The sequence below is a fragment of the Mytilus galloprovincialis genome, chromosome 5, assembly GCF_965363235.1.
Source record: "Mytilus galloprovincialis chromosome 5, xbMytGall1.hap1.1, whole genome shotgun sequence".
NCBI classification, from domain to species: domain Eukaryota; kingdom Metazoa; phylum Mollusca; class Bivalvia; order Mytilida; family Mytilidae; genus Mytilus; species Mytilus galloprovincialis.
The window spans coordinates 73,237,823-73,250,408 of NC_134842.1; the positions used below are offsets into that span (position 1 = coordinate 73,237,823).

The 12,586-nt window shown below is 31.9% G+C and overlaps 1 protein-coding gene across 1 annotated transcript in view; it reads left to right on the top strand.

Annotated features, from left to right (window-relative positions):
• Positions 1-12,586, top strand: part of LOC143074139 (uncharacterized) — a 106,661-nt gene that overhangs the window by 64,786 nt on the left and 29,289 nt on the right. Inside the window, exons 3-5 of the mRNA XM_076249686.1 lie at positions 4,052-4,153; positions 4,627-4,728; positions 5,459-5,572. Of these exons, the coding sequence (XP_076105801.1) occupies positions 4,052-4,153; positions 4,627-4,728; positions 5,459-5,572 (318 nt within the window). The remainder of the gene's footprint in view (positions 1-4,051; positions 4,154-4,626; positions 4,729-5,458; positions 5,573-12,586) is intronic.

Here is a 12,586-nt window from a genome sequence, read left to right on the forward strand (position 1 = left end):
GGATGAATGATGAATTTTCGTATAAAAATGAATGTGTAGATATTTTTTTATGAATATATCTGAAAATGTTTTTTTGCGAAGTAGCAAAGACTATTTGTAACAACTATAATAATAGTTCAATGTGTTCAGATAATTAAACCAATGTATTTTATTAGTTAATTTTACTGAATATTATCCCTGGGTATTCAGTGGTAATTTAAGAGGGAAACTTGATAAAATGCTGTACACCAAGTTTAATTGTAAAACAGCAATATATTCAATAAAGAATCAATAAGAGTGAGAGAAAAAAAACATATTTATCTATAGTGGATTGGGAAACAAGTTTTGCAACTGATATTAATCCCTTTCCACTTTTTGAGTACGAGTGCTGCCTTATAGTGGCATTAACCTGCTCTTTTTCGAAATCTACAAGGGTGTTTTAACGAGTTTTTGTAACGTGTGTGTATGTGTAAGGATATATAGATTCCATGTAGGCATTTCCTTCTACATTTGCATCGGGTTGTGTATAAAAAAGGGCTTATTCTTCATTTTGGAATTAAAGAATTTTAAGGCTAATTTTAACTTTTGTGTGTGTATAATCTGGATATCTGACAGTTATTATAAAAACTGTTGTAATATTAGTGTGATTCAACTTACCATGATATGTTCGTGTATTTGTTTGTTGGAGTATGAAGCTTTGTTCAGTAATATTGATTATACCATGGCGACCATTTTTTGTTGATGGAGAGGCTGGAGTAAACAGACAGAACAACCGACTTTATGGAACACTGGCAATATTTGTCAACTTAAAATTAATTTGAATTAACATCACCATGAACATGATATATGAACACAAATTATTTACTTTATCTATATGTACAAAAATGCGATTGAAAAAACGGTTTTGGAATTCTTTATATTTTGTTAATGTTTTGTTTTTGTACTCTAATCATTTGTATGACAATGTTTGTTTATACGACAGAACAACCGAACTTCTGCAAAACAGGCAACCATTGTCAATGTAAACGGGATTTAGTGAAAATGAAAATGTTTTATGAACACAAGCTATTAACATAAATCACATTTACAGTTTAAACAAAATTGCGATAAACAAAAAAAGGTTTGAAATTCATCAACTTCTACAAATGTTGGCCAATGTGATTTTTTGTATTGTAATCAATTTATATATTGTTTTTGTTAATTTTCATATGATGCTATGAACAGTGCAGGCTTTGTATTGTTTTTTGCAAAAGAGTGTCTATTTACTATACTCCAAGGAACAATTCATGCAGACATATGTCTGTATTTGTTTGTTATGTTTGGTAATGGTGTAGGTTTGTGGATATAGTATTTCTATTTTTACGTATTTGGTCTAATCAATACTTTACACATCTTCGGTTATTATAAGTTTCTTTTGTCAGATTGTTTTATAATGTTGGTGGATAAACCTGTAGGAAATAGACAGAACAACCGACTTTCTGGAAAACTAGCAATCTTTATCAATTGAAAAGGGATTCAAATACATGTTACCATGAGCATGCTGAGTGTACAAAAGATATTAACTTAGTCCTTATGTACAGGAGTTATTAACTAAATCTTCATGTGCATATGCAATTAAAAAAAGAGGGACGAAGGATAGCAAAGGGACAGTCAAACTCTTAAATCTGACAACGTCATGATTAATAAATAAAAAAGACAAACAGACAAACAATAGTACACATGACACAACATAGAAAACTAAAGAATAAACAACACGAACCCCACCAAAAACCAGTCAATCATTTCTTATACCTATACCAAACCAATAGCAACCAAAATGTCGAATTACAAACACGTTTTGCAAAATTTCAATATTGACAACAAATCTAAACCTCCTGACTGCACCTGTGCTAGTTCACAATTCACATTCAATCCGGCTGGCAACGTTATTACCGTTGACCTCAACCTTGTCAATAACACTTCTCTGCGACATGTGTTATCCGAAGGTCCTTAATTTCGTGAGCCTAATTTCATCAATTGGACAGAAACCTTCAACATTCTGATGGATTCAGTCGTGGATTTTGCCATGAAAAATGGCTAAACACAAAAACGAAGACGTAGATATTCTTTCCGAATAGATTAAGGCTGTGAGGTCGTTGATACAAATCAGTATTAAGAAACAAACTGAAAGTGTCTATCAATATCCATGCTACGTCAATCTTAAAGACCGAAATTTTACAAAACACGAAACCTCTTTCAAAATTATTAACATCTATTTTATCAGCCATCAAATCCGAGTTTCGATATTATTATGAAACTTCCTATTTTAGGGGTGGCGTAAGTCCGATTGGGATACTGAAAAATTCAAAAGATCTTTTGGAGTACGTACAATCTAAGACTACTTTTGTTTATCTTTCAATACATTTGACTTTTTTACACTTTACACAAGTATTCCCCATTCCAAACTAAAAGACAAATTGAAAGAGTGGGCTTTTCTTTCTTTTCTTACAAAGTATACAAGTATCTTGTCTTAGGGATGGATAAGTCTTCATTTGTATTTCCTATCATGATTTTCTTAATAGAGGGTTGTTGCTCACAAGGAAGCTATGAAATCAAGAGTTCTAAATGGTGAAGTTGAAATCATCTCTTCGTAAATTTTACAAACGCCATCACGAGTTGTTTGACATTGATTGAATAACCGTTTCACAAATGATATCGGATATGTGTTTTACGTCGTAACTACAATCCCCTTCCCTTTCATGAATGTGACCTACCGAATTATTAGACTATTTACCGGATTTGTTATTTCCTAAGCAACACGACGGGTGCCACTCTTAGTTTTTGATGGGGTTCGTGTAGGTGATTCATTAGTTTTATATTTTATGTCATGTGTACTATTGTTTGTCTGTTTGTCCTTTTCATTTCTAGCCATGGCGTTGTCAGTTTATTTTCAATATATGAGTTTGACCGTCCCTTTGGTAACTGTCGACCCTCTTTTTGTAAAGAATGACTCTGAATCAAATTAACAAAACAAAATTCTGAAACTAAGATTATCAAGATGCTTGATTTCTTACATGACTACATATTTTTACGTTTGGAGGACGTGTTTTCCACAGACTGTTGGCATTCCAATGGGAACCAATTGAGCCCCTCTTCTTGCCTACTTCGTTTTTTATTATAATGAGGCTGGCTTCATTCAGGAACTTCTTACGAAGAAAGATACTCCACTAAATAATTCAGAATTTGGTTACTATGTTGAACACATTTATCTCATCGACTTAGACAAAAAGGATACACAGATACAGTATCTCCTAATTGATACGATATTCCCAGGCTAGTATACCCTAACATGATTTCCTTGATAGATGGTTCTGGCACACAAGGAAGCTATTACACCAAAAGTTCCAAAAGTTAAAGTTGAAATCATCCTTTCGTTAATTTTACTGACGCCATCACGAGTTGGTTGACCATTATGGAATAATCGTTTCACAGATCATATCGTATATGTTCCTTACGTCGTAAATACAATCCCATTACCCATTCGACGAACATGACCTACCGAATTAGACTATCGACTGGGTTTGTAATAAAATGAGCACCAGATGCGTGTATTGTGTTCTATCATTTGTCTGTTTGTCATTTACTTTTTACGACATGGCGTTGTCAGTTTATCTCCGATCCATGAGTTTGACTATCTCTCTTGTATCTTTCGACACTCTTTTATTTCGTGCACTGAGACCTATTTTCTGAAATCTGGCCGTAATGATACAAACAGTTATACTAAGAGTGTAGGATAACTTACAATAATGTTGTTGGTGTATTTGTTTTATTGGAGTATAAAGCTTTTGTCGGTTTTTGTTGGGGATGACAATGGAGTACACAAACAGAACACACTACTTTATGTTATATTAAATGCGATTCGAATACACAGTTTATTTACTGTCTCAACAAAAATGCGATTAAGAAAAACTATTTTGAAATTCATCATTTTGAATTGTTGGCCAATGTTTTTTTGTACTTTAATAATTTGTATGACATAGTTTGTATTACACGTCTGTATGATAATACGAACATTGTAAACTTTTTATTTCAGTATGGTAATACTCCCTTACACGCAGCTGCTGAAGGTGGATTCATCAACATTGTTAGATTCTTATTAGAAAGAGCAGATATAGATCCGAATAAAGGAAATAAGGTATGTGATGACGTCCATTACATGACAGTCCAACTTTGTAAAATCTTTTATCAAACCAAATAAGAATAACACTGAAAATGTTTTATTGAAATATACAAACTCCCAAAAAATATGAATACATTAGTCAAGTAGTACACTTGCTAAATCGTTTGAGACATCCAATAAAAAGAAAGAAAAATGATATTTTAAATACACATATCCAGATACATATTAAAAAAGTAAATGTGATATGATTGCTTACGAAACAACTTTCAACTACGTCACAAATGACGTAGATGTAATTAGCTTGTATGTTTCTGTTATATAATTTTGACAACTTTCACTATATCTTGTCCTATTTCGATTGACTTTATTATAACGTCTGCCCGATATGAAACCAACTGTGATACTACAATAGCGATTCAACTAACTGTTGTTGTGTATTTGTTTGTTGAGTTTATGATAATATGAGCATTGTAAACCTTTTATTTCAGTATGGTGACACTCCCTTACACGCAGCTGCTGAAGGTGGATTCATCAACATTGTTAAATTGTTATTAGAAAGAGCAGATATAGATCCGAAGAAAGAAAATAAGGTATGAAATGACGTCCTTTACAGGACAGTCCAACTTTGGAAAATCTTTCATCAAACCAAATCAGAAAAAAACTGAAAATATTTTATTGAAATATACAAACTCCCAAAAAAAAATGAATAAATAAGTTTAATAGTACAATTGCTAAATCGTGTGAGACATCCAATAAAAAGAAAGAAAAATGATATTTAATTACACATATCATGATACATACTAAAAAAAGTAAATTTGATATTATTGCTTACGAAACAACTTTCAACTCCGTCACAAATGATGTAAATGTAAGCAGCTTGTCTGTTTCAGTTATATAATTTTGACAACTTGAACTATTTCTTGTCCTATTTCGATTGCCTTTATTGTAACATCTTTCTTCAAATCTGCCCATTATGATACCAACTGTTATACTACAAGTGCGAAACAACTAACAATGATATTGTTGTGCATTTGTTTTTTGAGTAAGACGCCATGTACAATAATGACCATACCAAGGCGATCAGGTTTTTTGTTGGTAATGACAACTGGATACGATTACACATCACCATGGAAATGTACTATGCACACAAGTAATTTATATAAACAGTTTTAACGAAATTGCGATTAGCAAAAAAGATTGAATTTCATTGACTTCCCGAAATGATGACAAATACATTTTTGTAATTTTATCATGTAATATAATTGTTTTTGTTAGCTTCCATATCATGCTATAAACAGTACAAGCTTTTTTTTATTTTAGTCTAATAAAACTCTCTTACACTCAGCTGCTAGAGGTGGAAATCTTGACATAGTTGAATTGTTATTAGAAAGAACAGATATAGATCCAAACGGTGAAAATAAGGTACGAGTTGACGTTTTTCTTTAATACTTGTAAAACATTGTTGAATATCAAGCAGCATAGATCAATCATCTGTGTTTTTATGATTGATGAGTCTGATTAAAAGAAAATTATTTATTTTCTAAATAAAAAGCTCATTGCTTGAAATGGTGCATTTAATATAAAATTAAATGCATAGTTTATGCATATCAAATCTCAAATTGAAATAAAATCTATGCATTGCACTGAAAAAAATCGAATTGAACTAGAATTTAAACTATATTCAATTAAAATAAATTTCCAATTTTTAACCTAGTTTAAGATGTTTTTAAATCTGATTCATTTTCAAATAAATGTTCGCCTTAATAAACATTGATCTTTTTTTTGAAATGTATAATAAACTTTAAAGTAAGAAAAAATTTCAAGGTTAATTGTAAACCATTTAAAAAAAATCCATATTTTTTGGTTTATAACTTATGTTAATTTGAATTTCCATTAGATTTAATACGATTTAAGGTAAATATAAGTCTTTTTTTCTCCGAAGTACCTAAACAATTAATCATGGAAATAAAAAATAAAGAAAAAAACGGAAGTTTTGCTTTCTTAGTGTTTTCTTCTTTGGGGGAAAATACCTTTACTTTAACCATAAAATCTGGTTTGAAAATGTATAATTATAAGAAAAATTAAAAACAAAAAGACATTCAATGAATATAATTATGAAACCTTGAAGTAAATCATGGATCTTTCAACTTTTCATATTCATATTTACAAAGTTTAAAACTCAAAAGGAATAGATTGCTTCACAGTTTAATACTGGTAGAATAACCTTTGTGGTTTGGAATTTACAAATATATAATATGTCAGTCCCATTAAAGACTGTAAAGATAAAACTACAGTTACTGTAATCTAAATATCATAAGTCGTTCATTTTCAAAGTTCAATACTAGTTTGCCCAACATGTCTTTTCTTATACGTAACGAATGCCAATGCCTCTGAATTTATTTTACAACTTAAAGTGTAAAAATTTAAGACAAACAAAAAAGCGTGAACGTTTGAAATAAACTGCACAGGACAAGGATATCTATCTGCGTGATTTTGATTTAGGCAATTGGAACACATATATCATATTTACCCGCGTATGGCGTATGAATTTCTTAACAAATACGATTTTCAGACTTTTTAAAATATTTTTGGTGTCTCAGCAAAACGTTAATGAACCATATTGTCAAAAGGTTCATGTAAACGTACCCCGATCTTACAGGCATTTATTTAGTGTGAACCTGACAAATCATACAGGATGTTCTTGAGGTTTTGGTTTCAAGTGCTGAAGTTGTGTATTATTGTATTACTTTTGCCGTTTTACTTTTATTTGTATTCTTACTATTAAGTCCCTTATGGTTCTGACCTGACTATGTATATGTCTAACGAGCATCGTGGTTTTGGCTTTGTGGTTTTCCTAATTCTGCTTGATCTAGAGGGTTGACTCGTAAGCATGACCTTTGTGTAGCGTCATGTGTCTCTCGTATTTATAATTTACTTAAATCATACTGTATTGGGAACTTGTTGTGTATTGACGTCTTTGCTAGTTGTAACTGTTCGTTTGTCATGATCTAAAAAAAAACCAGTTTTATTGTAAATATATATATATATATATATATATAGTTGTAAATATATATAGGTATGTAAGTATGTACAAAGCCATGTATCAACATCATTGATGGCGATCCGATGGATACATCTGTTGTAGAGTTGTCACTGACTCAGACGTACTCATAAATATAATTATTTTCTGTGACTGTATATTACATTAATTTGTAGGATCCTTTACTATAGATAATTTAGCTGATCTGTAACAATAACATCTTCATGCCTTATATATCATGTACTGTAGTACGCCGCTAGATTGAAACTGACGAGGAAAGGTAACACACAGCCAGCGAAAGCTCTTTTTTTGAGAGCCCAGGTGGTAGTGTGGTCTAGCGGGACGGCTGCAGTGCAGACGATTTGGTGTCTAGTAAAAATTCAAGGGCATATATAGTATCAAAGCATGTCCAATTAACATAGTTTTTTTGTTTATTGCTACTAAAAAATGACCTAAAAGAGTTTGAACATATATATTCACATTCTGATTTTTTGAATGCCCATTTAATTAGGTGTGTGAATTTTTTCTTAATGAGAATGTGAGGCAATGTGGTATACAGGGTAGAAAAATCAAAACTTTGAACAGATTCAAAATCACCAATATAAGCACGCAATTTATCAAGTACTTCCAACGAGTTCTTGACACTCCAAAAGTAATTTGTTCCACTATTTTCGAAGGCCTTATTTGAACAATTTATTATCAGGTTTTTAATTGTACCAAGTGTGCTGATAAGAAGAATAGACAATTAAGTAGTTGAACAATGGCTTGAAGACGAAATAAATCTATATTTGTAAGGGGTTTTGTGTAGCTTCGGAAGCCAATACATAGTTGGGACTTTCATTGTATTTGGCTCTGCTTGTAAAGCTGTTCATTTCTCTGTTTATTATCTGATTCAATTCAAATAGATAATAACACTAAATAAGATTGAATAATTCCACTGCGATCCATTTGTATTTGTCACCACCTTGAACATGTTTTCTAATTTTGTGTAGTTCACGCGACCTGCGTTCTTATGATACACTGATTAGAACCGACAGTCACACCTGGCACGTGTGTCCTACAGGCCCGGCTAACAACTCGCTGCATATAACATTTCACCTGTTTACAATCCTCCCATAAGTATTGCAAGACAATAATATACACATCATCTACACCTAGTCATAGCGTAGATAGCAAAAGTTCAACACGCATGCATGTATGTATGGTCTTTATGGCTTGATATAATATACTTGAATCTGTTCACCTTATCAGTCGTAAAAAGCAAATATTAGAAAGAAAGAAAAAAATGTTTAAGACGTCAACAAAATCAATTGAACGATAAACTGTACATATTGAACATGTTATTTACTGAGTGTAAATTATTGCATTAGCCGGTAGTAATTATATATCAAATTGGTCATCAACACTCATAACAACGTTAAAATATGATTACCAATCAGGACACAGGGTTGTCTCTAAGATATGAAGTAGCAGGTTAATTATAAAAAGTAGGAGGGGATGTAATGCGGACGGCGAAGCCGTTCGCGGCGACGAGCTTGCTCGTCGTGCTACGGCCGGGGGTATGGGGCCTGCTCAAGGGCCCCAGAAAATTTTGAAAAAATGGTGCAAAATCCGAACTTTGGGGGTCTCCTGGACCCTCATTCACTCCTCTCAAAACATCATTTTATACTGATGATAATGTAAATTGTTTATTAAAATTTGTAACATGGGTCAACTTTTCTGTAAATTTGATCACATTTATTTGAATATCCAGACTTTCAACTTACAGCTATATATTTAAAGATGTTTGAGAATAGCAATATCATGGTTAAATTTTATTTATTATAGTAATACATCCACACAAGTGTGACAGGATTAAACTATCCCCTTTTTGTATGAAAATGAATAAGTCCAACTTTTTCTAATTTCAACAAGGTTTAGCAGAAATTTAAATCCCTTTTTTCTGTAATCTTTATTTACTTGCATATATAAATATTCTGCAAATTGTCATACTTCTGGATATAAAGTTGAAGGACAAACTGATCAGACAGGGTCAATTAACTGGGGGCACAAAACTATGGGGTGATTGATCCCCTTTAGCGTCTATCTATAGTCCTATTTATTGAGTCGTCATTTCTTTATTATAACTTATAAGTATTCATGAGGCCAGGCAGGCTTTGGACTTATTGAGAGAGAGACAGATAGGATACTTGGGCAAACAACATTTATAGAAGATGTTGACAGTTGTCATTTATCCTATCTTAAAAGATGTTGGACTTCAGCTATATTTAGTATTTGTTTTGAATACCAATGTTGACACTGTGACTGGTTGTAGAAATCGATCTTTTTGTGTGATACATTTGGTTGAAAACTTATGCAGCCTGTCCAACGTATGTTAAAATAATCGTTGACCATCCTCATTTCTGAATTTAAATTCTTAGAACGCCTGATAAACAAATAAATTATACTTATTAAATCCAAAGAAATCTAACCGTCGCTGCATAGTGAAAAGATCGGTCAAATTTTAGAACGGAAGTGACAAAATCATCCGAGCGCTTTAAAATCTCGCAGCGTCGTAGAAAAGCTTTCACCTGTAAAAATGGCCAAAACACTCTGATTCACTTGGATTACTCGATGTATCTCTTGTTCACAATTAAAATCACGGAACAAAAACTTGTAACGGAGAAATATTGATCTCTGTATTTTTTTTCTCAAAAAGTCAGGTCATACTTGCCGCTAGAGTAAGCCGGGTCCACAAGCGGAAGTTGCCGGGGGAAATCCCCGGCCCCCGGGCCTTAAAGACAACCCTGGGACAACAAATGATCGTTTTTAAATCCCGTCATGCAATATCAGGGGGAAACCTCGCGTGTTGCAGGAAGTAGTCAATGCATTCTTGCTTTTTATTAATTATTAGTTTTTGTCTTAATTACTGCATTAATATAGCAATACAATTTTGTGAATTAGTATTTTGTGTTATAATAAACAATTTTTAACTATAAGTAAAAAACTCAAATTTTCTCTTAAATATAACGGATGACCAGACTGAGCTTACAAACAATTTTGTCTTTAACGGCAAGAGACAAACTGAGAATAGCGTACATAATGAGAAAAACTAAATCTGTTGCATATGTAGGAACCCACCTTGTTGGGTAATCCAAGGGGATGGGGTCCTAGAGCTGGAACCCCCCTTTTTAACGATCAATGTTTTTGAATGGAAACATATGACTGGAACCACCTTTTATCTTGGATTGACTACACCTTTTTAAACTGACTGGATCCGCCACGTGGTGCCCTTATTAGTCTTCAACGAACTAAACTTTATATTTGTTTTATCTTTAAGACATAGTCCGAATAAAATCTAAATGTTTTGAATGTATAATTTAGATAAAAGTTTTCTACTTGTATGTTTAAAACATTGCAATATTGGATAAGAATTAAAGCTTCAAGCAACGGAGTATTTGAACAGTTTATTTGCTAATTTGAATTGCCTGAAATATATTTTATGAAACAGTTTGTAGTGCATATTATGAGTTAACTTTCACATTCATGTTAAACACAAATTTCTATTTTTATAAAAAAAAAAAGAACTGTGTTTATTTATGTAGAAGCAGGTTTTTTTTAAGACCTTGTGGTCAAAATCTAGACAACAGTGAGGAATCAGAAAAATGCTATGTGATAAAACATATTATACTAAAGGAGACCTTTCCTTCTTCCCAATCCCCCCACGAACACATAAAAATCCTTGAATGAAATTTAAAAAAAAAAAAAAACACACATACCTAACCCGCTCCATTTCTATTCCCATTGACAATAAAATTAAAATTAAATCCCATAAATAATTAACAATGACATTATTAGTTCATCAGCTTAGGACACTATATGTATGGATGTCTCAATCCGAATTATCTATGATAAGTACATCACGAATATATGTTAGACTCAGATCGGCGTCCATTTTCTAATCGACGTCTGTTCCTCAAATCGACGTCCAAATCTGATGTCACGTTCTCAAATCGACGTCCAATATTTTGATACTCTAATCGACGTCCAACTTGATGTCATGTATTGCCAAAACGACGTCCGATTGATTGTGTAGTCTTCTCAAATCGATGTCAAATATCAAAAAATTATTAATTACTGGACTTACACTTATACATGTTCATGTTTTGTGACAACTAAATTTTCAAGTATTTATACATACCTCCCTCTAAGATTTTTTCAACCCGAAATAGTATAACATGTATATAATGTTTATCTTCGTATAAAGTTAATCCAATCGATCTACATTGTATTGTGTCATTCATATTTATATATTAAAAAAATACATGCATCATGCATATCAGTGTTAGTCAATGAGAAAACAACTAAACGACAAAAAAAAAACAACATCTAGAGAGCATTCTTCAGTCTGCAACAATAGACAATATATAGATATGGGTTTAAATTATTGTTGAAAGCCGTACAGTTGCCTATAATTTCTCACATTAACTTGATTTGAACTCTTTGGAAATCATATCACATTTCCTAATTTTCATGTAGTTTAAATCTCCAAATTTTAAAAATTACACAACTTGTTGACATTCTAGAAGGTAATGAATTGAAAAAGATATTTTTATATTTGTCACACATTATATATTTTAAAAAGTGTCAACTGGTTTGTATAGTTCGTTCTTATGTTGTACTGTTACATCGTATATTTGACCGGTGTTATATTTTGAACCACCCATTTTGTCTAAAGATGGATTTAGTATCGTATTAAAATCTCCACCCAAAACAAAATTTTGATCTAACTTTTCGTTTAATTAAATCTTGTTTTTTTTCAATTTATCCAATTTGTTCATTTTCAAAATTTTTGATGGGCGCATAATTGTTTACAAAAACAAAATCTGTGTTACCTATTTCAACAGTTAGAATGAGATACCTTCCGTTTTCATCTGCTATTTTGTCCTTTAACATATAATCTGTTGAGCTGTAAAACAAAATAGCAAAACCTCTACAGTTCGTTTCCCCGTGCGACAAATAAATTCTCCACCCCAAGAACATAATGTCGCTTTGAAATTATTTCAACCAAAGAAACATGGATTTGTGTTGAAAATCGTTTCCAAAGCCATTTACATTAAGAGAAGTTAATTGATACAATAATTATCATTTATCTAGTTTTGGCTTAACAGTCTTATTTATTTCATATGTAATCCACTCAACGTAATTGAACATTATATAACTAAGTAGAAAGGAATTCAAAAATAGAAAACAATACAAAAAGAGAGAATTCTCTCTGTTCGGTCTGCCTGACCTGAACCATATAATTAATGTTAATGTTTCTAATATTCATTGTTCATTATCAATAAAATACATGCATCTTTTATTCATTCATAACAAAAATACACTTTTGGTAAACCAGTTACGGTTTAAAGTACATGTTACTTTCA